Raw genomic sequence first — 26680 nt, 5'->3', positions numbered from 1 at the left:
CAGCATCGGCATTGAGGAGACTTGAGAAGTGGTCTTTCCATCGACTGACCTGAGCGGCCTCGTCACTAAGTGGCTGGCCGTCCGCAGAGACAACAGATGCAACTGAGGGGGCTTTGTCGCTTGTGAGGTCACGGAGGTGCTTGTAGAGGCTCCCGACGTCCCCTTTCATGGCTGCGCCCTCCAGCTCGTTTGCCTTCCTTTCCACAAACAGTTTCTTGTCTCGCTGTATCAGCTTGTTGCGGACACCATTGAGGCGCCTGTAGGTCGGCATGTCGCCCAGAAGCCTTGCCTTGCGTCTCTGCTAAATGACGTCAAGCGTATCGAACTGAACCCACGCTTTCTTAGCACGCTTCGCCCTTCCAATATTTGCGGTCGCTGACTCCAGGACATTCTTCTTAAACGAGATCCATGCGTCCTCAGAACTTTCAAATGGCAGGAGTGCGTCGAAGCGGTTCGAGACATCAATGGCATACTTGGACCGTATCTCTTGATCGGAGAGACGAGAGACATCAATCTTGGTCGGTCTAGGTTGCGAGCGCTGGGCTTGGAGCCTCAGTCGCATATTAGCTACAACGAGGCGATGGTCAGTGTTACCAATCTCGGCTGACCTGTACGTCCTGCAGTTACTAATCGAGGATCTCCATCTCTGTGAGACAATGATATAGTCGATCATTTTTTTGGTACGGCCGTCGTTGCTGTACCATGTGTATTTGTGGATATCCTTCCTTGCGAACAGCGTGTTCGTAATGACAAGGTTATGCATGCTGCACAGTTGAAGGAGCCTTAGCCCATTGTCATTTAGAGGGTCCGGAATAACTGGTCCGATGACTTGCCGCCATAGGTCGTGGTTGTCGCTCACTGTTGCATTCATATCACCCAAAAGGATGACAATATCGTGGGGGGATATCTTGGACAGTTCATTAGCCAGGGCAGAGTAGAAAGTTTCTTTTGCTTCGTCGTCGGCTTCATTTGTCGGAGCATAGCAGACAAGGACTGTCATTTTTCCTTGCTTATGACTCAGTCGAGCATTAGCTATTCTATCCGAGACGGGAGTAAATGACAGTAGACACTTTATGGACTTGTTATCAAGTACTAGTCCGACCCCATTTCTCCTAGTCGTTGTCTGTCCAGACCATAGAAGGTGGTATCCCTCACCTATGGGATCAGTCCCATTCCCGATTAGGTGGTTTTCTGTTATTCCAGCAATAGAGATGCGGAATCGCTTCAGTTCCATCGCCAGAAGCGTCTTTGCTCCGGGAAAGTTCAATGTCAATACATTCCAGGTGGCAATCCGGAGGCCACCATGGTCAAGGAGATTCAAACGCTGGTCACTTCTCAGTCCAGGGGCGAGCAAGGGTCGTGATGGGATAAAAGAAGATCGGTCATCCGAGGCAGTTGCTAAGCTATTCATTGCAATCGATTTCAGGTGGAGGGTTGCAGGCCCAACCGACCCTAGGCCTGGATTCTGATTAGAGCCAGGATTTACCTGGATACTGAGAATCCTGGGGTGGGCTCCACCCACCTCATGAGGTTGAGGCCACCCTGATAGGAGCGATTAGTTAGGGGAAACCCCATATCCAGAGGTACAATTGTCCATGGGAAAAACAATCAGTATTAAGATCAATACCACATTTTTCTAATGATTGACCTTGAGCTTTGTTAATGGTGATTGCAAATGCTAATCGAATTGGGAATTGCAATCTTTTAAATTGAAAAGGCAGATCTGTTGGAATCATGGGAATGCGAGGAATAAGAACAGCCTCACCCTCAAAAGGCCCTGTCAGGATTGTGGCCTCTATTAGGTTTTCCATTGTTTTTTTTTACGGCAAGTCGAGTGCCATTGCAAAGCTTTGGTGGGATTATATTTCTTAAAAGTATTATTGGTACGCCTATTTTTAGTTGAAGCACGTGTGGTGGAAACCCTGAAAGATCTATGGAATTTAAAAATTCAGATGGATAATTAACCGCTTCATTTGGTCCCAAAACTGTGTCGACTGACTTGTAAAGGACTGCCTGGTCTTGAATCTTGGTCAAAACAATATTGTTGATTTCGTGGACGTCTATATTTTTGGGTGCGAGAATCGCTCTTTCACTTAGCCATTTATTATTTTTATAATTTTTTAGAATATTCGGAAATACTTTTTCAATCAATTCATTTTTGGACGTCACTAAATTACATAAATCAGCAGGTAGTTGTATACGTCCTGAAATTGAGTCTACTGGGAGCTTTCCGTTTCCCATTGCCAGCAATTGATCTGAAAATGTTTGACCAGAGTCATCGTTTTGCAATCGGACACGCATATTTGTAGTTAATTTTAATGTTTTTACGTGTGCCCATAAATTAGAATTTTTTAGGCAAGCATTCATTTCGTCTGCAGGAGTTGATCTAGGTATTATAGGTAATGTTTGCCTGAAATCTCCCGCAAGCAATATTAAGGTGCTGCCAAAGGGTTTCGACTTCCCTCGCAAATCTTTCAAGCATTGATCCAGAGCCTCGAGCGATTTTTTGTGTGCCATTGTGCACTCATCCCAAATAATAAGTTTGCATTGCTGCAATACTTTACCCATCCCAGATGATTTGGAAATATTGCACGTGGGAGTTTCTGTAGAATGCAAGTTCAGAGGCAATTTCAAAGCGGAATGAGCAGTTCTTCCACCAGGCAGCAATGTTGCGGCTATTCCGGACGACGCAATTGCCAACGCTATATCATTTTTAGATCGAATTGATGCCAGAATCAGTTTTATCACAAACGTTTTACCAGTACCTCCTGGCGCATCCAAAAAGAAAATTTCTCCAACGTTGTTATCGACACAATGCATTATCGTATCATAAATGTCTTTTTGTTCCGACGTTAACTTGGAAATGTTATTTTGTACATACGACAATAGATCACTCGTACTGTAACTTTGTTCACGATCCAATTCTACACATGTCGAAACAGCAGCGATACGGTTAAGTGAAGGCATTCCCAAACCCTGAAGAGGTTTGTTTGCCATACCTATGCACAAATCTTCTATAACAACTAAAGTGTAGTTATAAATTTCTGATGTAAAATCAAAAGTCATGTCTGACGTCTCTAACTGTTTTCGATGAAGTATATCTTCGGACATTTTTGACTTATATTTTTCCCATAAATCTGTAGGAGCTGATGGAGAGCAAGTTGTTAAAATGATGCCAAACAATGCACGAATTTGACTTGGGGTTGACGTTTCGCACGCGTCATTGATGCAGTTATCCCAGTGTTGGTCATTCTCCAATAAATTCAGAGCTTGGCATGCACTACGGTAAGTGTCATGTATAGTACCATTTACAGTCCTCAAATACTCAAAGGATGTCGGACCGGGTACATTCACCAAAAGCAGGCGTAGAAAGAAGCATTCATGTTGATTGGGGTGAACGGTGTAGAGTCTTCCTATCGTGGTATCTTTGAAGATGGTAGGTTGGCCGTCGACTGACTTACCCTGTTTTCGACGTTCAAATACTTTATTTTTAGTATTCCACGTGTAATACGAAGGCACTTCAGTATAAGGCAGTTTTTTTGCAAAACAATCATTTTTGCAAAGCGAAAAAAAAGCTGTTAATGTTGTATCCGGTGGATTCAGGACTCTTTGTTGCACGTTGGTTTCCGTGAAATAAACACGTTGACCATTCTGTAAATGTACCGCTAAGTGAACAACAGCTGGACTACGTTCATGTATCGGAAATGAAAGAATTCGCCAAACAGCTTCATTACTGCTTATGTATCTTCCAGCCTGATATTCTACGATTTCATCGAAATCTTTGATTTCGGACTGCAAGCCAAAAACTGCCATGTCACTGCCTTTGTTGACGTATTTACATATGTATTTGATTGCCTTTACGGAGTTACAGTATTCAACGTTTATGTGTGCATTAAATGTTTTTGATAATAAAGGGGAATATGGAACAACCCACTGGTTATCTACTTCGATGGTGGTACCGTTACGCTTCTTTATTATTGCTGTTTTACCGCCATCTTCAGTAGATCTTCTTCTATATTGTGGGTAACCATCATTGCCAGTAATTGTTTTGGGTACTAAAAGTCGAGGATATTGCTTTGTGCACCTTCCTTTGGCCATGCATGGTGAATTTTCGTTCAGTGCACCGCAAGGTCCATGTATCATATTTTTTACAATAATATCATGTAACCCCTTATCGACATTTTTATCAGGTATTTCAGCGGAAATCACATCATCAATTTCGTTTGAAGTAATTTTTTTATGTAGCCAGATTAGAATATGTGCGTGTGGCAAACCTCGTTTTTGCCATTCCACTGAGTACATCCAGCATCGCATTGACCCAAACACTTCATGTTTTACAAGGTAGTTTATCAGTGATTTCAACTTTTGCCGGAAGACACGTGCCGTAATGTCATGCCTATGAACCGCCGATTGTCCTTGAAGTAAAAGCTGCAGTATCTCGTCCCAAGATTGATTACATGTAAATGTAATAAATAAATCTGGACGACCATAGAGACGAACATACGCAATAGCATCTTGAGCATATTCATGCATATGACGGGGACTGCCAGCATATGACGAAGGTAAAATTGTTAATCTTCCAACGTTTGTGGTATTACCGTCATTTATAACTGCATCTCGCAAATGAATGTATTGTTCAGAGCGGAGCTTGGTCTGATTCAGGCGGATATATAGCAAACTTTCTGATTCAATTTTTGCATACATATCCACGACAAATTGGTGAAACAATTCACGGCATTTTAAAATATAATTTTCTTCATCCTGCCGAATCATTAGTCTATAGGAATAATAATGCATTGCACTGCATTTCTTATTCATTTCTTTGTTAGTGGCTGGATTCATCAATTTAATATTAAAGTGATAGCCGTCGGCTCCATCCCAAAAAATGATAGGATATTGTAGGGCATCGTAGCATCGATGAGTTTCAGCAATTCTTAACAACTGAGCGTTTCGCTTATGTAGAATAATATCTCGAGGTAAAAACTGATCACCGACCATAACGATTGCCACTTCGTCGATAGTCGGAGCATTGTATCTACGCACATGTTGGCCAGGAGGCGTTTTGTCAGCGGAAATAACAATTTTATGAGTATCAGTAGGCATCAAATCGATGGCTGTTTTGAACAGACGCACTAACTTATTATTTTCGTGGAAAAGATGTTGCAATTGGGAAACGATTGTCCTTTCAACGTTGGGAGAAATTTCGCAACGTGCATTCAATTCAGAATTTCTATCACTGATGAAGTACAATTGTAAAAATTTATGATTCGCCTGAGAATGGTAGAAGGGACCCTGCTTTATGATAAATTTGCCCTTTTACTTTGAAAGTAGACATAAATTGATCTGGATTTTCGATTTGGGCTCCAAACGACGTCATTTGGAAACATGAGTTGTATTGTCTGATTTTTGACAAAAAACGCTTAGATTCTGACGTAGTTCCAGTAAGGAAAGTCTTCAATGGCTCTGGTGGTGCAGCCAATAGAGGAAGTTTAACTTTTCCTGAGGCGCAACACATTCCCATTGTTTCACCATTGAATTTCAAGGCCTTGCAATAGGGACAAATTTTAGACATTGTCCCGATTTGAACACATCTACTCAAGCTATAATCATCGACTGGGTTGTACCTGAATGCCAGGCGATAACTTTCAGATTGCTCTGATTCCTCGGCACGCTTTCTTTTCTTACTTTCTCTATCAGCAGCAAGCCTGTTTCCCTGCTGGTCTTTTGATTCCTCGGCACGCCTTCTTTTTTCACTTTCTCTTTTAGCAGCAAGTCTGCTTCTGCGTTGCTCTGGTAGTTCCTCGGCATGCTTTCTGTTCTTTCTTTCTCTATCAGCAGCAAGCCTGTTTCCCTGCTGGTCTTTTGATTCCTCGGCACGCCTTCTTTTTTCACTTTCTCTTTTAGCAGCAAGTCTGCTTCTGCGTTGCTCTGGTAGTTCCTCGGCATGCTTTCTGTTCTTTCTTTCTCTATCAGCCTCAAGCCTGTTTCCCTGCTGGTCTTTTGATTCCTCGGCACGCCTTCTTTTTTCCTCGGCACGCCTTCTTTTTTCACTTTCTCTTTTAGCAGCAAGTCTGCTTTCGCGTTGCTCTGGTAGTTCCTCGGCACGCTTTCTTTTCTGACTTTCTCTATCAGCAGCAAGTTTTTTGGCATAGACTCTTTGAGCATCTTCATCAGTCATTGTAAACTTAAACATTAATAGAATTCTACGCGAACATATGTCTTATATAACTTGAATGACGTCACCTTCAAAGCAAAAATGATGGCAACTAATTTCATGACGTCAGCCGAAACATGACGTCACCTGATCCACGATCCACAGATCCACAGACAACTTATTTATATATATATAGATATATATATATATATATATATATATATATATATATATATATATATATATATATATATATATATATATATATATATATATATATATATATGTATGTATATATATATAAAATAAGAATGTTATATATAAAATCGATTGAAGAATGGAAGAAAAAATAATTTCTACTACCAAAATATAACACTGATCAACTTTTGCGACTGAATTAAGAACCGGAGAATTTAGTCAGAAAATCTAAAAGTGTTTTAATTTTTCATGAATTTAGCGTCTCTCAAGAATTTCTCAATATTCAAATTCAGTAGCAATACATGTACATGGGGAAAAGGACGGCTTAGGGATATGGAACTCTTCTCCTAAGATTAACCCAAAGAGCTTCTTGTAGGAAAAATTTAATGATATTTTCTTAGAGACTTCAATACTAGACAAACGTTGCAATCTTTTATTTTGAATTACTTGTAATTATACATTTTTTCAATTATTTATTTGCTTTTGTAATAAAAAAATAATCATCTAAAAAATTTTTGGTCTATTTCAAATTATATTTTATAATTTTATTTCAAATTTCATACATTTTTTTATGTTTGAACAAACAAAAATTATGAGACGCTTGTTTTCCTTGAACCAAAAAATTGTGAACCATGACCCAAGAACCAAAAAATTTACTCAGAAAATCTAAAAATATTAATATTTTATGAATTTAGCGTCTCTCAAGAATTAACATTCAAATTTAGTAGCAATACATGTACATGGAAAAAATTTCCTGCCCCTTTCAATCGGTAAAGATAAGTAGACTTTCCAGCTTTCTTACGAGCCTGTGCACATGCAGCTACACCAAGTTTACTTGAAAAATCATAAAAATGTTAAATTATTATTATTGCTATTATATTACTACTAGCTGTTGGGGTGGCGCTTCGCGCCACCCCAACACCTAGTTGGTGGGGGCGCTTCGCGCCCCCCCCAAGCCCCCCCGCGCGCGTAAGTCGTTACGCGCCATAATAGTTACGCGCCATTGTAGTTGTGTCCCTATGTCCCACCTGTGAATATAGATATATATATATATATATATATATATATATATATATATATATATATATATATATATATATATATATATATATATATATATATATGGTTTTAACTACGTAAAACTTGCGAATATACAACATTCTTTGCTGTCCCATTGTCTTTGCATATAAATAGATTGTCAGGTTTACCGACTCTTGAACATGCAACATATAATGGTCCATGGGAAAACAATCTGTATTCAGATCTATACCTCATGATTCTAATGATTGCCCTTGAGCTTTGTTGATGGTGATTGCTAATCGACCATTCCCTGTCCCGGTGTCCCGGTCGTCATTTATATCCCCCTGTTTCCCCCGGTGTCCCCGTTGTAGTTGTGTCCCTGTGTCCCGGTCGTCATTTATATTCCCTGTGTCCCGGTCGTCATTTGTATCCCGGTGTCCCGGTCTGTATATACATTCGTTTTTTAGTTTTGTTTTTCTCCTTTATTTTTTTCCTTTTTTTTCTTTTTTAGTTTATTTAGATTTTTAGATTTTTTAGTTTTTTTATTAGTTTTTATTTTTTTTTTCTTTTTAGTTTTTTTGTAGTTTTTACCTTCTTTTTAGTTTTGTTAGTTTTTTTTTTTACTTATGTCCTGGTCGTCATTTATACTCCCTGTGTCCCGGTGCTTTGTTGATTGCTAATCGAACATTCCTTTTGTCTCGTCATTTATTTTTTTCTTTTTTAGTTCTTTTAGTTTTTACCTTTTTTAGTTTTTTTTAGTTTTTTAGATGAAAATTTTTTTTAGTTTTTTCCTTTTTTTCTTTTTAGTTTTTTATTGGTTTTTACCTTTACTTTAGCTTATTTTTCAGTTTTTTCCTTTTTTTTAGTTTTTTTTTATTTTTTATTTTTTTTAGTTTTTTACCTTTTTTAGTTTTTTTAGTTTTTTTAGTTTTTTAGCTTTTTTACTTTTTTTATTAGTTTTTAGTTTTTTTGTAGTTTTTGCCTTTTTTTAGTTTTTTCATTTTTTTTTTAGTTTTTTATTGGTTTTTACCTTTATTTTAGCTTATTTTTCAGTTTTTTCCTTTTTTTTAGTTTTTTTTAGTTTTTAGTTTTTTTAGTTTTTTACCTTTTTTTAGTTTTTTTAGTTTTTTAGCTTTTTTATTTTTTTTATTAGTTTTTAGTTTTTTTTGTAGTTTTTGCCTTTTTTTAGTTTTTTTAGTTTTTTAGCTTTTTTATTAGTTTTTAGTTTTTTTTGTAGTTTTTGCCTTTTTTTAGTTTTTTTCTTTTTAGTTTTTTTGTAGTTTTTACTTTCTTTTTAGTTTTGTTAGTTTTTTTTTTACTTATGTCCTGGTCGTCATTTATACTCCCTGTGTCCCGGTGCTTTGTTGATTGCTAATCGAACATTCCTTTTGTCCTGGTCGCTTTCTCTTTGAGTGTCGTCATTTATTTTTTTCTTTTTTAGTTCTTTTAGTTTTTACCTTTTTTAGTTTTTTTTAGTTTTTTAGATGAAAATTTTTTTTAGTTTTTTCCTTTTTTTCTTTTTAGTTTTTTATTGGTTTTTACCTTTATTTTAGCTTATTTTTCAGTTTTTTCCTTTTTTTAGTTTTTTTTTATTTTTTATTTGTTTTTAGTTTTTTACCTTTTTTTAGTTTTTTTTAGTTTTTTTAGTTTTTTAGCTTTTTTACTTTTTTTATTAGTTTTTAGTTTTTTTGTAGTTTTTGCCTTTTTTTAGTTTTTTCAGTTTTTTTTTTAGTTTTTTATTGGTTTTTACCTTTATTTTAGCTTATTTTTCAGTTTTTTCCTTTTTTTTAGTTTTTTTTAGTTTTTAGTTTTTTTAGTTTTTTACCTTTTTTTAGTTTTTTAGCTTTTTTATTTTTTTTATTAGTTTTTAGTTTTTTGTAGTTTTTGCCTTTTTTTAGTTTTTTTAGTTTTTTAGCTTTTTTATTAGTTTTTATTTTTTTTTGTAGTTTTTGCCTTTTTTTAGTTTTTTTAGTTTTTTAGCTTTTTTATTTTTTTTATTAGTTTTTAGTTTTTTTTGTAGTTTTTGCCTTTTTTTAGTTTTTTAAGTTTTGACGTCACCTGATCCAGTTTTTTCAGGTGACGTCACCTGACACATCCACAGACAGACAACTTATTTTTATATATATAGATTATATTATTACTATTATTAGTAACTATTATTAGCACCTTAAAACGACTTCTGAAAAAAATATAAAACAATAAAAATAAATATTCAATCAAAGTTTCTGCTTTTTGAAGATTTTCTGCCCCTTTCAATCGGTAAAGATATTTAGACTTTACAGTTTCCTTAAGAGCCTGTGCAAAAGCAGATTCACTTGCCAATTTCACTTGAAAAATCATAAAAATGTTAGATTCAGGAACCTCACCTTTCTATAAGACCTCTTGGGATAAAGTCTTGGCAGGTTTGGACTGGGACCACGAATTACATCTTCTTCATCTTCTATAAAAAGAAAATTGAAAGAAAAGCGGAAATAGAAATCAAGAAATATCAGATCAATAGTGAATAATCAATCTTGAACTTCTTTAGTTGAGTGTCATTGAATACTCAGTGGCATACAATCGTCAAAAAAGAGCACCTTAAGTCTCAAATTTGCCTTGCACAGTTGAGTCAAAAGGGAGCAAAGGGGGGCAAATCAGAGCAATTGAATAGTGCTCCAAACCATTACTTCATTGCGAGAATTAAATTAAGGCTAGAAAAACAAGCAATAATGTGTAATGTAACTCATTAGGAGCTTTCTTTGTAAAGCCACAAAGAAATATTGTCTCCAATGATTTAGATATTTTTTAAACTATTAAATAAAAAAAAACAGTTTTTTTTAACTGAAACTAAGGAGCGACATAAAAACTTAAAACGAACAGAAATTACTCCGTGTATGAAAGGGGCTGTTCCTTCCTCAAAGCCCCACTCTTTGCGCTAAAGTTTGACTCTTTCTCTCAAATCTACTTTTTAAAACAGTAAAAAGTTTTCTCAGGCTCGTAACTTTTGATAAGTAAGATTAAATTTGATGAAACTTATATATTTTAAATCAGCAAAAAAATCCTATTCTTTTGGTGTATCTATTAGTATCAAAATTCCATTTTTTAAAGTTTCGTTTACTATTGAGCCGGATCGCTCCTAACTACAGTTCGTCACCACGAACTGATTGATCAGTAAAATCTGTTTCATTTGTTCATCATAAAACATGTTGAAGCATGCATCACCTAATATAAAGAATAAATCTAAGACAATTAAATTACGTGTATAACACAATTTTGAAGCAGATGAGTAGGAATTAGATTGCTTATCTTTAGACCTTGGGTGCACATAGATCGTGAGTGTTTCGGCTTCATCTCAAGAAGCCTTTATCGACAGAAAAAAACAAAACAAAGATGGTTATTTTTGTATTAAAAAGTTTTTTTTCACTTTCACATTAAAATTTTGACCCATTTTTATATTTTTTCATTTGAATTGTAAATGGAAAAGTGCTAAGAAATTATTTACATGGCTGGGAATTAGAAGACATTTTTGTAAAGGAGGGGGTATAAGCTATACTAAAGCCAAAATCTTAAAAAAAGGACTTACCTGAAGGACAAGAAATGAAAGCAACAGTTAAATCCATGTTAAATTCTAAAAACAAAAAATTTGATTTTTGGATTGCTAAAAATGTCTTTGACTTAATTTACTGTCTTGATTTGTCCTCTAAAACTAAGTCCGTGAGCTCATACTATCCAATGCTATATTCAGGGGAGTTAAGGAGTTGGCCCCCCCCTGAAATGTTTGTCCGACTCTTAAAAATGTAAAAATGCATATAAAGAAACCTTTGACGTTTAAAAAGAAATTGCAATTCCCCTTCAAGTTTGTCATTTTACTGACTTTGAATTTGTCAGTTTGTGTTGAGTTGATAAGTCCGGGTGTAAGTTTGCAGAATCCAGAATGATTTTATAACCGACAGTTACTTTTATGATTGTCACCTTAGGGCCTGACCAAGCGACCAAAGATACAAAGCGTCCCTAAGGGCGTTTTGTACATTACTCATTTACACGTAATGATACCCAGGAGAAGGCAAGAAGGTTATCAACCCTGTTATCCTGAATTTTCTCAACAATTTTAATGCTATTTTAAATAATGAGGATTTACATACCTTTCACGCATTTTTTTTCACGTCATACAGGAAATTTGGAACATTGGGAGAAAGTTCATTGACAGTATATTACAGTGCTAGATCTATTTTAAAGGGACAAAACTAAATGGGGTAGTCAACCGTTTTTTTTCATTAGTTTTATGAAAAGCATTTTTTCATAAAACCGATGCATATCGCAGACTTCATCACCACCTCTTGAATATTTTTCTTTAGCTTTTATAGCATTTTTAACCACTGATAATGACACTAGGAAATTACTAAAATGGTTGGGACGCTCGAACGCAGCATCAAATTTTGATTTACGATGCATTTGGAGTGACTCGTCCGGTGGTGAAATCTAAGACATATTGACAGCTTGGCCGTTAATCTCAAAAGCTAAAGGCGACTTATCTATGGGCCTTATTGTTTCTTCCTTCTAGTTGATTTGTCACTGACCTCTAAAGGCTGTGGAGGAGTGTCTCAAGGGCAGATTCGAGTTGATCAAGATTATCATTAAGGGCAACTACATCGTCCACGGAACAAATATCAGAAAGGCTCCTGCCGGCATAAGTGATGTCAAAATACTGGACAGGATGCATCTCCTTCACGATATAGTCAAATACGTAGTTAAGTAGCGCAAGTGCAGTAGCACCTCCTTAAAGTACTCCAAGAAGAATAAAGATTCCCATTAACAAGGACGCCACTTTTAATGTTGCTGTGGAGTTCTTTAAAGAGGCTCTACATCTTTGCAAGTACGGCCGCAAACCTCAGGATCAGTTACATAAACCACCTGTTACCAGTATCAAAGGCATACCGGGAGTCGACGAAAGTTATATAGGCTTTTTTTTATTTGAGTGTCTTCTCAACGATCAGTCCGACCGTGCATATCTGTTCAGCTGTCAATCTTTCCGGTACAAATTCGGCTTGTTAGGGGCAACGCAAAGCATCCAGTGAACTTGTTGCATGTTACAATAGCTGCATCGCAAACAACTTTCCAAAAACAGAGAGGAGGGTGATACCGTGGTGGTTCCTACAGGCCGTCTTGCTACCCTTGCACTTAAACACTAGCACAAGGATTCGTTTCTTCCAATCTGACAGCATAACTTCTGTGCCCCAGATGCTGTTGAATACCAACTGTGGCTAAAATATCATCGCAGGCCTCTGTTTTAAGTATCGGCTAATTGATGCCACAGACGCTAGATGCTGTGTTGTTTTTTAGCTTGTTTAGGGCACATTTGACCTCCTCAGGCGAAAAATTGGCAGCATTGGGTGTAATTGATGATAATATCTCTTAGATTCTATATGAAAGGTGCTGCTGTCAACATTTGAACGGGGCAGAAATTGTCTAAATTATAATTCTCCTTATAATATTCACATAATTCTTTAAATTTTCTCGTTCAGTCATAATTTCTATATTATGCAATCTGTTGTTAACGTCCCCATGTTTACTACAACCTTTTAAAGGTGAAAAAGTGTTTTTAAATTGCTTCCACATTTAGCTTTTATTCAGAAAACCACGATTTTTAACCACGATGTGCAGTTGACCTACATCCGACTGTCATTAGTTCATTTTAAGGAAATTTAGTCAGATCTCTTCCATATCCTTGACTAAGCGCATTTTTGAATTTCGATATCTTATTTATCTAGTTTTCGCTTTACGATCGGTTCCAAGTTTTTTGGAAAAACATACCCAATATTTAATTTTTTTTTAGCGCCGATAATGCATCCTGCTCGTAATTTTTGAGATAAACTTGGTTCAATTACCAAGGGTCAACTTTATGACTGACCAATCAGAGTGGAGACTTAGGTCGTAATTTTTTGCGATTGGATTGCAATCTAGCTTCGAACAGCTGTTTTTCTCTGTGTATGGATCTGGTAAGATACAAAAAACCAGTATTGTCAGTTAATACTTGAAAACAAATTAGTATTGGTATAGAAAATTCAGACCAAGTTTTTAGTCCTTTTGATTTTTCGCTTCTGTAGTACAGATGGGACGCTAAGATAAAAGAAAAACATATGCCATTCACAAATCTGTTTTTTTTTTATAAAAAAGGTGAGAATATGTTGCGGCACGGGTATTAAACACAGCCGCATGCAGAGGGCATTAGATAGAGGGGCATGAACTGGGTAAAGATACTGGGGCATGAGCTGAGCACAGATACAAAGGCATGAGCTGGGCAGAGATACAAGGAGCATGGGCTGGACATTGGATACAGGGGTATGAGTTGAGTATAGATACAGGGACATGAACTGGGCATATATGAAAGGGAATGGGCTGGGCATAGGTAAAGGGGCATGAGCTTGGCAGTTGGCATATATACAAGGGCATGAGCTGTGCATAAATACAGGGGCATGAGCTGGATAAAGATATAGGGGCACTAGGGGATGAGCTTGAATGCCCAATATATTCAAGAGCTTGTAGACTCGTTTCTAATAGCAGGGTTTGGGATACCATAAACTACATGGCATTTCATTAGCCTTAGTAATTAGAATACCACCCATTGTATCCATGATTAGACAGAGTGACAGAATAAAATTCTCTGGAAACAACACTGCTTTATATCTTTATTTTAGACATCTTTTTATGTTTCTCTCCTTTTTAGTGTTTTTTTTTTTTTGAACTTATAAGTTTTAAAGATAGTAGAGACATCTTTCGTTCATGCAACTCATTTATCTCTTTCTTCATTTCAATAAATAAAAGAATACAGTTGATAGTTCACGTTACATTTGATAATTGACATTTATAATACACGTTGATTATTGACATTAAATGTGTTTGTCAATTTGTTTCCTAAGCACAATTTAGGTTATTTAGATTTGAAAAATTACTTACTGGCTGATCTCGGTGGTAGAGGAGGCGGTGTATTTGAAACTGGCTCAGGAGTTAGGCGAGTTGTGTCAACGCTACTGCGAAATGACCTTGTACGATCTTCACCATTCAGACTAACTATTCCAGAATCGGTCAGTGAAACTGTTTCTGCTTCCTGTTGATTCCTAAAATGAATTCAATCAGTATAATACTGACAACTTTAAAAAACATTAACTAAATAAATTGACTGATAATTTTGGATTGTTAAAAACAAAGCAATACAGTTTGGTCTAAGGAAGACAAAAATTACTAACTTTAATAAGAAAACTCATCCCATATGATTTTTCTTTTTTACTAGGAAAGTTAGAATCATAAGGATGCCATTAAAGTTTATTTCAAATATAAATCAATATTCCAACGACCGCAGATAATAGTATTGCAAAGAAAAGAAAGAAATGATGATTTAGAACTACATTTGGGACCGTCAGGAGGAGTGCGGTGCATTGTCAGGGTAAGGACTATTATAACGAAAAGAGGCATAAAATAAGGAACGTACTACTTTTATTCTAAATTGTCATGACAATTAGTAACAAGAATTCAGTGTAACTTTAAGGGCTTTAAGTGTTCATTTAAGGGCTTTAAATATGCATTGCGAAATAAATGATTATTATATTTTAAAAAAGTATTAAAAAATGCACCAAAAAGTGTGTTCACCTTGTCTGACTGCTAACTTGAAGTGGGACGCCCATGTACAAAACATCCTCAAACAAGCTTCTCCTTTGGTTTCCCTTCTAAAATGTTTGATAAAATTTTCTTGCCCCTCCTAAGGACCTTCTCCAACTTTATTGTTCTTTTATTCGGCCATTGCTTGAGTTCTTGTGGCATTTCGGTCTTTCGGCTTGTTCAGTGTAGCATTTCGTTTAAAAACTCGTTGTTTTAAACAACTTTGTTGTTTAAAAGCAACACTTTTAAACCGAGTATTTGATATATAACGATATTAATTGTTGTAAGTCCATGAGTTCAAGTATTTTTTTTAGTGTAATTTCTACTTTTATTTTCAATATTGTAACAAGAACAAAAAAAAATTTGTAATATAATTCATTTTCAGTAAAGCACCAATGACGCAATAGGCTCTAGACTTTTACAGTTACGAAAGGAGGCAGTACCCAAAATTTTGTTTATGGTGATTTCTATAGTTAAAAACTTGATGTTTCATTTAAGTTTTACTCGTTTTAAGTTTTATTTATTTATTTATATTAATACCTGTTGCATTTTTGCTTTCTATAGTCGTTTTTTAATTTTTGTTCGCTTTGGGTTTCATTTATGCTTCAACAGTAAAAGATTTTATTTCATTTTAAGCTTGAGCCGCATATTCAATTTAATTTACTTGTTAAAAGATTTATTCATTCATTTACATTAGAACATTTTGTACGTTTGTTTGCTATGAACGTTTATTTAGTGTCTGTTTATTCTGGGTTAGTTTATTCTTTAATAGTAATTTCTGGTTTATTTCAGTTTGAATTATTATAGATTTTTATATCTGTTGATCTTAAGTCTAATATGGCCTTTACTTTTCTTTGAAAAACATTTTTTTGGAAAGAATTTTTTAATAAGGTAGCCCAAGATCCTAAGAATCTAGAATCAAAATATCCCTGTCGCAAATTAATTCAACTCGGTTGATGGTAAAATATTGACATTTTGTTAACACCAACAGAAAGGCCTATACTTTTAAGCTTACTGGGAAAAGAATCAAAATGTTTAATTGTACTAGCTTTAGAGCGACTCAATAAATATTATCCTGAGCATATGTAATAAAAGATAAAATTTCACGACCAAAAAAAGATGAATTAGAAAAATAATCAGAAGTAGACATGGCCGTATCCAGGAAGAAGGGGTTACCAAGTTTTATCCCTCCCCCTCCAAAAACACTTGTCTGACACGTGAAAACCCAATAAAAATACACATAAACAAACTTTTAAAGTCTTTTAATTTTTTTACCCCCCCCCTCCCAAGAAAACTCTGAATACGCCATTGGAAGTAGGCGTAACAATTTTTATTCTAGTCCCCTAAAACCAGGATCTAAGAAATAGAACTATAGAGCGAAGATCGAAACTAGGAGTCTAGTTTCCAAACAAAACTAGGAGCCTGTTTCTCATTTCTTACCTAGTTGTATCCAAAGTTGCATCCTAGTTCGATCCAAAGTCCGGAAGGCAAAAAAAATCTTGGTCAGATTAACGTCTGGTATGTTAATATATAACAATATAGACTTAAATATACAACGTCATGCATACTCATATATAGACTTACTTGAGATGAATAGGACTAAACATCACGTAGTCCGAAGCATTTTGTCGGGCAGGCGACCTTGTCTGCGATGAGCTTTGAGATTCTTGGAACCAACTTGATGACTGAGACATATGGGGGTAAGACTCCTCATCCTAAAAGCAAGGATTTGACAAGATATTATTTGCTAAATATCAGAAAGCCTACAAGCCTAATTACATTCAAAAAATTTCATTATAAAAAAAAAAGAAAAATAAATGGATGAAAAGTTTTTCAAGACAGTGACAACTAAACCAATGTGTTTTAATGTCTCGGCTATAGCCCTTTCTGATAGAACATATTCTAGACAGCTGACAAGCTATATAATATTTCAAAACATATCAGTATTACGTAAGCAGACGATAAAATAGTTCCTACAAATGGCTTTTTCAAGACAGCGTAAAGATGAACAATATGTAGATATTCCAACTATAGCCCCTTTCCGATAAAGTATATTCTAGACAGCTGACAAGTCATATAATATTTCAATATATATCGGTATTACGTAAGTAGACGAGAAAGTAATTCCTACGAATGGCTTTTTCAAGATAGTGAAAAGATGACCGATAAATGTACAAGATGTAAATATGACATATATGTAATGTAAGAGATGTAAATGTATATTAAAGATGAAAAATATGTACACATTTTTCGGCTATAGCCTTTTTTAAAAAGCTCATATAACAATCCAATAGCAACTTCAATGTAATATAAAACAAAATAAAAAACAGCCAAAAGAACATATTATATGTTCTTATAATATGTTCATTATATATGTTCATATAATATGTTCTTATAATATGTTCTTACAATATATGAAAATATTATATGTTCATATATATTATATGTTTTACTATGAAATATCAACTCAGCATTTGATTCTAATAACCTGATTCTATAATCCTGATCAGGCTTATATATTTATAAAATCCTATAAAATTATTGTCAAAAACATTGGTATGTCAAATCGGAAGAAGATTTTTGAAGCCGAATAATAAGTCCATATTTGAATTTATTCAAAAAAATTCTTTCCATGCAAACAAACAAGTAGTAGAAACAGAAAACAGAAAACAGTAAAGAGAAACAGAAAACAGTAGAAACAGAAACAGTAGTAGAACAAAAGTAGAAAAGGAAAAGTTAAGTATTTTTTTTACTGTTATCATCACCCCTTCCCAGTACAGACACAGACACAGTCTGAAAAGACATTAAATTGCGTAAAGAGAAAAAAAGACTGATAATTACAAAAATATTATTATTTTATTTTGATCTTGCTTTAATAATCAAATATCTTCGAAAAGACTTTAGCATGAAAAGATGGTAAATTTTCTGCAGTTAGAAGACAAACGACATTGAGAAACCATATATAGAAGTCTACCACGTGCCGAATGTTAAAACGATTGGAATTAAAAAGGGATTACAACAATTCAAAAACCTTAAAAAACAAAACCAAAGTTTCAGGCTCAGTACACATCTTTGTTAGAAATCGGACTAGCTTCAATAATCAAGTATCTTTGAAAAGGCTTTAGAACGAAAAATATTAAATTACGTAAAGAGCCAAAACTGGTAATTGCAAAAATATTTGTATATATGTTAGCAGGGCATTAAAACAGTTCAGAAACCTTAAAAAAGAAATCTTTTTGAAAAAAAAAACAATTATATAATGTCAGTGGGAAGCCCTAAAAAACGAAAATTCGCAATAATTACAAATGGTGATTCTCTGTTTGGCAAGAAACCTTAAAAAACAAAACCAAAAGTTTGAAGCTTAGTACATATCGTTCTTAGAAATTGGACTAGCTTCAATAATAAAATATCTTTGAACAGACACAGTATGCAAAGACATTAAATTACGTGTAGAGCAAAAAACTGGTAATTATAAAAATATTTGCATTTTATTTCACCCTTGTTTTAATAATCAAATATCTTTGAAAAGATATTAGTATGAAAAGACAGCAAATTTTCTACGGTCAGAAGACAAGCGACAATGAGAACCCAAGCCTGTCACGCGCAGAGAGCCGGGGCCCGGCAGCTGGTAATTGCAAAATATTTGTACATATATATATATATATATATATATATATATATATATATATATATATATATATATATATATATATATATATATATATATATATATATATATATATATATATATATATATATATATATATATACATAAAGCAATATAGATAGGCAAAATATATTTTAAAAATCCTAAGGAATTATTGTCAAAAACATTGACATGTCAAATTGGAAAAAGATTTTTGAAGCCAAATCAGACTTCCATTTATGAATTTATTCAAAACAAACTGTTTCCATGCAAACAAACAAGCATTAGAAACAGAAAACACAAAATAGAAGTTTTTCTTCAACAAACGACTGGTGCATTCAATTATTTTTCTTTTTGAATTTTTGTTACTATTGTTTTTTGTAGACTTGGTCCAATTGGGCCCTGAATGGCCCAAATTTTTTAGTAAAAACTACACATAGAAACTGACTAAAGTTTGCAATACTTAGGCAATAGTGCTTACATTAGGCAATGTATAAATATCATCATGCGCATCAGTAAATGTTTCATGGAGGCTTGTACTTTGAGAACTGTAAGGGTGTAGCGAAACGGTTGCAGATCGAGTTGGTCGCCTATGATCATTAGTCCTTGGAGGCAGAGGTTTCCTATAAACAAAAATAAAATACATGCTTCAAAATAGTCTAGAAACATTGAAAGGTGGGGACCTATGAATATTGAAGCCACCTATGATCATGAATCCTTGAAGACAGAGGTTTTCTATATACAAAATTAAAATACATCCATGAAAATAATCTAGAAATATTGAAAATTGGAAACCTATGAATATTGAAATCGCCTGTGATCATGAGTCCTTGAAGGCAGAGCCTTCCTATAAACAAAAATAAAATACATCCATCAAAATAGTCTAGAAATATTGAAAGGTGGAAACCTATTAATACTGAATTGGCCTATGATCATGGGTCCATGTAGTAGTAGTATTAATTTATTAACCAAAGGAAATAACACCGACAAAATCAATCGGTAGCACACCAAAAGCGTTGCTTGCGAGGGTGTGTTACTAACAAAAAAGAACAAAAAATAGAAGAGAAAAAAACAAAAACAAAAAAAAACAACAAAAAAACAATGAGTTAATCTAAAATGAGCAGAAAGGTGAAACTGTGTACCGAGGAAAAAAAATTACATAAATAATTCATGCACAATGAATATATGAAGGCAGAGGCTTCCTATAAATAAAAATAAAATGCACCCATCAAAATAGTCTAGAAATATTGAAAGGTGGAAACATACTGCCAAGCCCTAAAAGAGGGCGTAATTAAAATTTTGATTGCTCTACAGAAGAACTAAAACAAATTTACTATCCTTTTCGCACGATTTGTTTCTCAACCATTTAAGTCAAAACAAAAATCTAAAAATTACAATGTGTAGCTGAATAGTAATAAATCAATTTGGTGCATAGTACACAAAGTTATGTTAGGTATTCTTTGAACTAAAGGGACTGAAACGTATGGATGGTTAATATTTAAACTCTTACAGGCAATATTGTTGTTAAATTTTTCCAATTATTTATATTTATCTACTTTTACAGTTCAGCACGGCAACGCGTGTGCTTTAAATAATTCGTAGCTAGTGCGTTTCGACAGCTTTTGGGGTTGTTGACAAAATTTTCCTTGCGTTGACCGTATTTTAATTATTTTTGTATATTTATTTTCGACAAAAAAATGCAATGTTTGGGTCATGCCCATGGAAGTTCATTTTGTTTTTACATAAATTATTTGGTTTAAACACTAAAGAAAATATGCTACTAGCCTAAAAACTTCTTAATTTGGAAACAACAAAAATCAAAATCTTAGAAAACGACAATTTTCATATATAGGTTCTAAGATGGGTCCATGGTTAGGAAGAAGCTTTTAATTTCATGTCTTTGGTACTTTATTTTTTTTTTCATTTAAGAAAAAAATTTTTTAATTTTAAAGGTCATATTTTACTTTTAAGTTTTTTTTATATTCATTCGTGTTTTATTGAGGACGGCCTCTGGATTTAGGGTCTGGAATCTAGATATTCATTTGAGGTTTGAGTCTCACTGTCTAACAAAAAAAAAATTCCCTATTAGTCACAAAAAAAATGGTAATATCACAATAACTAACAGCTCCAAAAATGAACTTCTAAGGGATAACGGAAATGTCGTGGAAATGTCTTTCTGGAAATCACACATTCCGAAATTTTCGTTAATGAAATTATCGATTTTGATGGGTTTTTCTTGAATTTCGCAAAGCACTAAAAGTGGTAGGCGTGTCAGGGACCTGCACAAATTGACTTGATAACAGCCGTTTTCCCTGATTCGACCATCTGGGGGCCTGAAGGCTCTTGGCTTTTCCGACGTCGTCACAAGTGCCATATGAGTCTTGGTTCTTGTTTCTTGAATTTTGCACTAAAGGGTTGTCATCGCAGCAACTACCACGACAGATTTTCAGGTCTTGACCGAACTTAAAAAGAAGTTCTTTTTCACTTGTCGGGGAGCTCATTAAAGGTAAAGGTCTACTAATTTCTAGTCATTAGGTCATTGACCTAAATGACTAGAGCCTTTAAAATGACTAGCATCTCCCTTCACACCAAAGGCTCCCGCAGTATATAGCTCAACCTGTACCAAAAATTTAGTCGGTACCAGCAACGCATATGCGGTAGCCTGCAAAAGTAGTTTTGTTCCCTCGTTCGTCTAGATTTCTAATTCTGCACCCATTCTTCAATAATTGCATATATTTATTTGCTTTAGTTCATTACTATTTTCATTCGTTTGACTCAGTTTAGTTTGAATCAGTGATATTTCGAATCAACGTATAATTTTATATGACAATGGCTATGGCTGTGATTTCTATATGTTTTATATGTTTAGTGCCATATTATGACAAAAACTGCCACTGATCGGCATGACCGTGTAAGGCGTTTGGAAATAAAATCGTTTTATTATTATTATTTGCCAGATGGGTTTGTCTGAAGTAGGCCAAATTACTGGAAAGCAAGGATGACTTTCTAGATTGGGGGTCATCAGAAGGAAACATATGAACGGTAAATATTTACTGGGCGGCCTCTTCTGAAGGAAAGATGCTAAACAAATAAAATTATATGCTGTTGTTGAATGTCATATTGGCCTTTCTGACAATGTACTCCATCACTCTGACGGTCTCATATATAGCCCTAATTACCTATTTCTCTATTATTTTTCATCTCATGATGCATCATATAACGGGTAGCTCCAGTCCTTACTCGATGAAATATAATATATTTCATCGAGTAAGGACTGGAGCTACCCGTTATATAATTATTTTATATTATATGTAAATAATTATATAATAATTGCAATAAAGTTATATAAATAATAGAAATAAAAGAAATGTAAAAGAAAAATAAATGAAATATAAATGAAAAATATAAGAAATATAAATAATTACAATAAAGTAATAAACAAAATATCAATTGAGATGAATCAAGAACGTGGATAGCAAAGGATCTAAACATGATAAACTAATTAATAGAGACATGCTGGTGAGAATTTTGCTATTTTATTTTTATTTTTTTAGTTTTGTCTATATCCTTTGTCCGTGAGGACGTTGGTTCGAGTCCTGGTGTCACTATCTATTTGGAGCGAGGGGTCAGTGGCGTCACTCTGTAAGCTCAGCCAGAATCGACCCAGCTCTAAATGGGTACCTGGAGAAATCTGGGGAAGGTAAACAGGAAGGATGTGCGAAAGCAAAGGATGGCTGGCCCTCAGTCCCTCATTGCACATCCTGGCTGAAGTTATATAAAACGGAGATCAGCAACGCCGGTAAGGACAGTTAAGTTCAATGCCATATTCTTTACCCTTTTTTACCTAGGGTGAGGAAATAAGGGACCATTCAGTATGGAACCATTGGGGGTGAGAGGATATTAATTGCTTTGCCAGAAACGTGATATTCGGAAAGAGCATAAGACATGGAAGCGAATGGTACTTATTTTATTTTGTTAAGATGTTTAATTTTGAAGAGCCCCCAATCTAAATGTTACCGAAGTAAGAGCAAATGTTCTGGGTATGCTTTTTGGAATCAGGATGCGATCCAGACTTTGCAGTAAAGAAAAGAAAAAGAACCTTAATTTCTTGAAGTCGGAATATTTAGTAGAAGAAGCTATTGGACCTGAGCCAAATTTATTTTGTGGTAAGAGTAACTGTAATACTTTGCCCTTTTTAGAGTCTGAGATCGATTCAGTCACTGAATAGGAGTAGAAGGGGTTCTTAACTTCTCCTGGTAAATACCTCTACCAGAAGGGGACATCATACCTAAAACAAAATTAGTGAGCAGGATGGAATAGGCTCATGGCTGTACCTTTCTATGGCGTGCATCTAACCGACTTTGGAAGGAGGAATGTGAAGGTACCAAATCTATTTTCACCAACCTAATTACTACGAGGACCGGCAGAATTTACTTAACAAAACCTACTTAACAGCTACAGTTCTGGTTTTAAGCGTCCGTAATCGATCAGGTTTCTTTGAAAGAAGGTGCAATTTCTTTCCATCCATATTTATCAGAATGAAAAATTGGACCCCGGTTAAATTCGGAAGGGAGTAGCAGCTAAGAATTTATTATGCTTATAGAGGGCCCGAGTCTCATACCATAGACTCCTATTTCTTTCGCTCCACAGCTGCTGTGAACCATGGGTCATAGTTGCTGAAACCCTTCGTAGGGCCTTGGCAAAAGAAGGTATTAAGATCAGAGTAAAAAGGAATAAATTACGATTCAATCCACGTTAGAGCACCTTTGATTTACTATTATTTATTTTCTTGTTTTCTTTGAACATATTAAAAATGTTTAATGAACCTCACTAGAAACTGATAGAACCCTCATAGAACCTCACTAAAAACTCACAAAATATCATAATAATATTAAAATCCTCGTTTATCTTTTTTTTTATTCACTGGTCTGAAACATTTAAACTGAAAAACACTCAAACTTGGTATAAGCAGTTTCCATGAAGAGTTTAAAGTTAACTTTTCATTTAATAGTAAGACACAGTTTTACTCAAAAACTATTTCAGTTTAATTCTATTGATTAAACTGATACAGTTTACTTCTATTTCTATGGTTCAGAAGGAACGGTCTTACCATTCCTTCCATTAATCTCTGCTTACCATCTAGATAACCCTTTACTAATTGCTGAGCCCATCCCAAAGAAGATTCAGTTAAGTTTCACAGGTTCCTAGCAACTAAGTTCATTTTACACGAGGCTTCTTTTTTAAAATTTAGCTGCAATCAGCCAATTCCAATAAAATTCAGCCAATTCCAATACTTCTGAATCTGGCTCTAGGTAACAATCGACCAAAACCATAGCTCCAGGTGCCAATTTTTAAGCATTAAAAAGAATAAGAATTTCACAGTCACAGGAATTCTCTGATTATTCTTCTGTATAAAAAAAAAAAACAACCTATAAGTATTTTGTCTTCTCTGTCTTTTTTTAAAGTAGGGAACGTTCAAGGTGGAGACTTAATTAGTAACTTTTTGAAAGATGAGCAAAAATAGCTTAAAATTATATTATAAAAGACCTAAAAATATAATAAAATATTAATAGATTATAATAGTATATATATATATATATATATATATATATATATATATATATATATATATATATATATATATATATATATATATATATATATATATATATATATATATATATATATATACATATATATATATATATATATATATATATATATATATATATATATATATATATATATATATATATATTACAATTATATTTATAATGAAATTATAATATATTTTTTAAAATTATGATAATTTGTGTATTTAAAACTATTTTAAAATAAAAAATTATTGTATTATAATACGACGAGCTTAGGGTCAACCGCATAAAGTAATCGACGAGATAAATCTTGTGATAAATGGATCTGGCTTAGCCAAATTGGGACATGGCCAAATATCAGCATGAGCTATATCTAAACTAAAATGGCACTCAAGAGCTAGGTTAAAAGGATATAAAAAACTTACTCATTAAAAGTACCCAGCAGTCTATACTCAATTCCAGCATCGCTGTCAGCTCTTCGATGGCCTCCTCCAGAAACGACAGCAATACCCACGTCTTTCATAGTTAGCTTGGTTTTAGCAAAGCATTCAACGAGTCTATTGTGAAGAGGTTGAACTTCATGAGGTACCAAACGTGAATGGAGAGCTAGGCCGACATCTAATAGACGGAACTATAAGAAGTAAACATTAGAGAGGCTCCCAAAATAAGATTTTACTTCTATTCAAGGCTGTATGCAGGGTTACCTCCCCTGGATAGTCGTGGAGTATTGGAGGGTTTGAACAACTCCCCCAAAAAAAACTTTTCTACGACCCATAAAAACATAACAAAATGTATATAACCTAATTTTGTATATGTTCTTTAATTTCTTTCACCCCCCTCCTAAAAATCACAAATCTTGGATACACCCTTACTCATGTTTCTATAGTTTTATTATAGTGGCAAATAGTTGGTCATGAAAAAATTTGCGCTCACTGATAAGATACATCCCTCGCTAATATCTTGCAGACAAATACTACAACTACTACTAACTACTCACAGCAGCACCAAGCCGCCTAAGGCCAACACAGCTACGCATGCTCCTCCTCCATCCCAATCTATTCAATGCCTCACTCTTTACACCCTTCCATGAAGTTCCTATTTCCTTTAAATCTTTCTTTATGACATCCTCAAACCCCAAACGTGGAACACCTGCTTTTGATTTAGCCCTAGAGAATTGACTAAAAAGGTCATTCTATGGCAATCTTTCATCCTTCTTTCGCAGAACATGCCCTAGCCATCTCAGCCTTAGTGTCATTATAGCCCTAGAAAGCGGGATTCTATCACACTTTTCGCAGAAACTACTGTTTGAAATACGATCAGTCAGCCGGGTACCCAGAAGAGTCCGTAGGCAATTCATCTGGAACATATCTAGCAAATCTTCATCCTATTTTCGGAACGCCCATGCTTCAGAAACCATATTTGACCACTGTCATAACTGTAGCTTCCAATATTCTGGTCTTGGTTTGCAGATTTATCTTCCTATTCTTCCAACTCTTTTTTAATGGGGAGAAAACACCCTAAGCCGTGCCTCATTAACTTTTGACATCTTCACTGCTCCCATCGTCTTTACTAATGATACTACCAGGGTAAGTGAAGCAGTCCACCTCATCAATCTTTTCATTGCCAAACGTCACCTTTTCATCTTCACTTATTCCTAGCCTTAGTGACTTAGTTTTCTTTACATTAATTTTCGAACCTATTCTATCACCCTGAACTCGCAAAACCTATAAAAGTTCATTCATCTTGTTCACACTTTCATCTAGATTGCTCAAATCATCAGCATAATCTAAATCCAGAAAAGTTTCTCCTACCTGTTGGATTCCGTGTTCTCCCATTGCCTTTCCTTTGCTCCTTAAGACAAAGTCGATCACAATGATCCATATAAAGGGGGAAAGAAGATAACTCTGCTTACCTCCAGATTTAATACAAAACAAGCTGCTAACCTCATTTCCTACCTTAACCGCAGCAGTGTTATTCTCGTACATAGCACTAATCACTTTAATGTATGTGTCTGGTATACCATACAAGGATAAGACCTTTACTAAAGCTCTTCTACCAATAGAACTGAACGCTTGCTCACAATCTATAAAACTGAGGATCAAAGGTACTAAGGCACTTCTCAATTATTAACCACTTCTCTTATAACTTTGTGTTTGCACTATACTTCTCTTATAACTTTGTCTACAGCGTATTTTAGCCTAAAAGGTGTGATATTTCTAATTAATTTGCTACCTACAGAGACCAGGCAAATGCCTCAATAACTACCAGACTCAGTCATATCAGCTTTCTTATACAGTGATTTAATTGGAGTTTTCCTAAAATCGCTAGGTACTTCTTCTTTTTGAGAAATCATTTTTATAATCTTCAGTAACTTGATTCTAACCTCAGAGCCACCTTATTTAAGAAACTTATTTAACACATTATCAATACCAGAGG

The 26680-nt window shown here is 34.5% G+C and overlaps 1 protein-coding gene across 2 annotated transcripts in view; it reads right to left on the bottom strand.

Moving 5' to 3' along the window:
- The window catches only part of LOC136034477 (dedicator of cytokinesis protein 3-like), a 386199-nt gene that overhangs the window by 4218 nt on the left and 355301 nt on the right, over window positions 1–26680 (bottom strand). For both annotated transcript variants that reach the window (XM_065715690.1, XM_065715689.1), the window contains exons 33-37: window positions 24670–24875; window positions 19132–19273; window positions 16589–16719; window positions 14306–14466; window positions 9739–9812 (exon numbers count right to left, since the gene is read on the bottom strand). In XM_065715690.1, the coding sequence (XP_065571762.1) occupies window positions 9739–9812; window positions 14306–14466; window positions 16589–16719; window positions 19132–19273; window positions 24670–24875 (714 nt within the window). The remainder of the gene's footprint in view (window positions 1–9738; window positions 9813–14305; window positions 14467–16588; window positions 16720–19131; window positions 19274–24669; window positions 24876–26680) is intronic.

The sequence above is a fragment of the Artemia franciscana genome, chromosome 13 (genome assembly GCF_032884065.1).
Source record: "Artemia franciscana chromosome 13, ASM3288406v1, whole genome shotgun sequence".
NCBI classification, from domain to species: domain Eukaryota; kingdom Metazoa; phylum Arthropoda; class Branchiopoda; order Anostraca; family Artemiidae; genus Artemia; species Artemia franciscana.
Note: the sequence above shows the minus strand (reverse complement) of the source record. Positions and strands in the feature narration are given on the sequence as shown.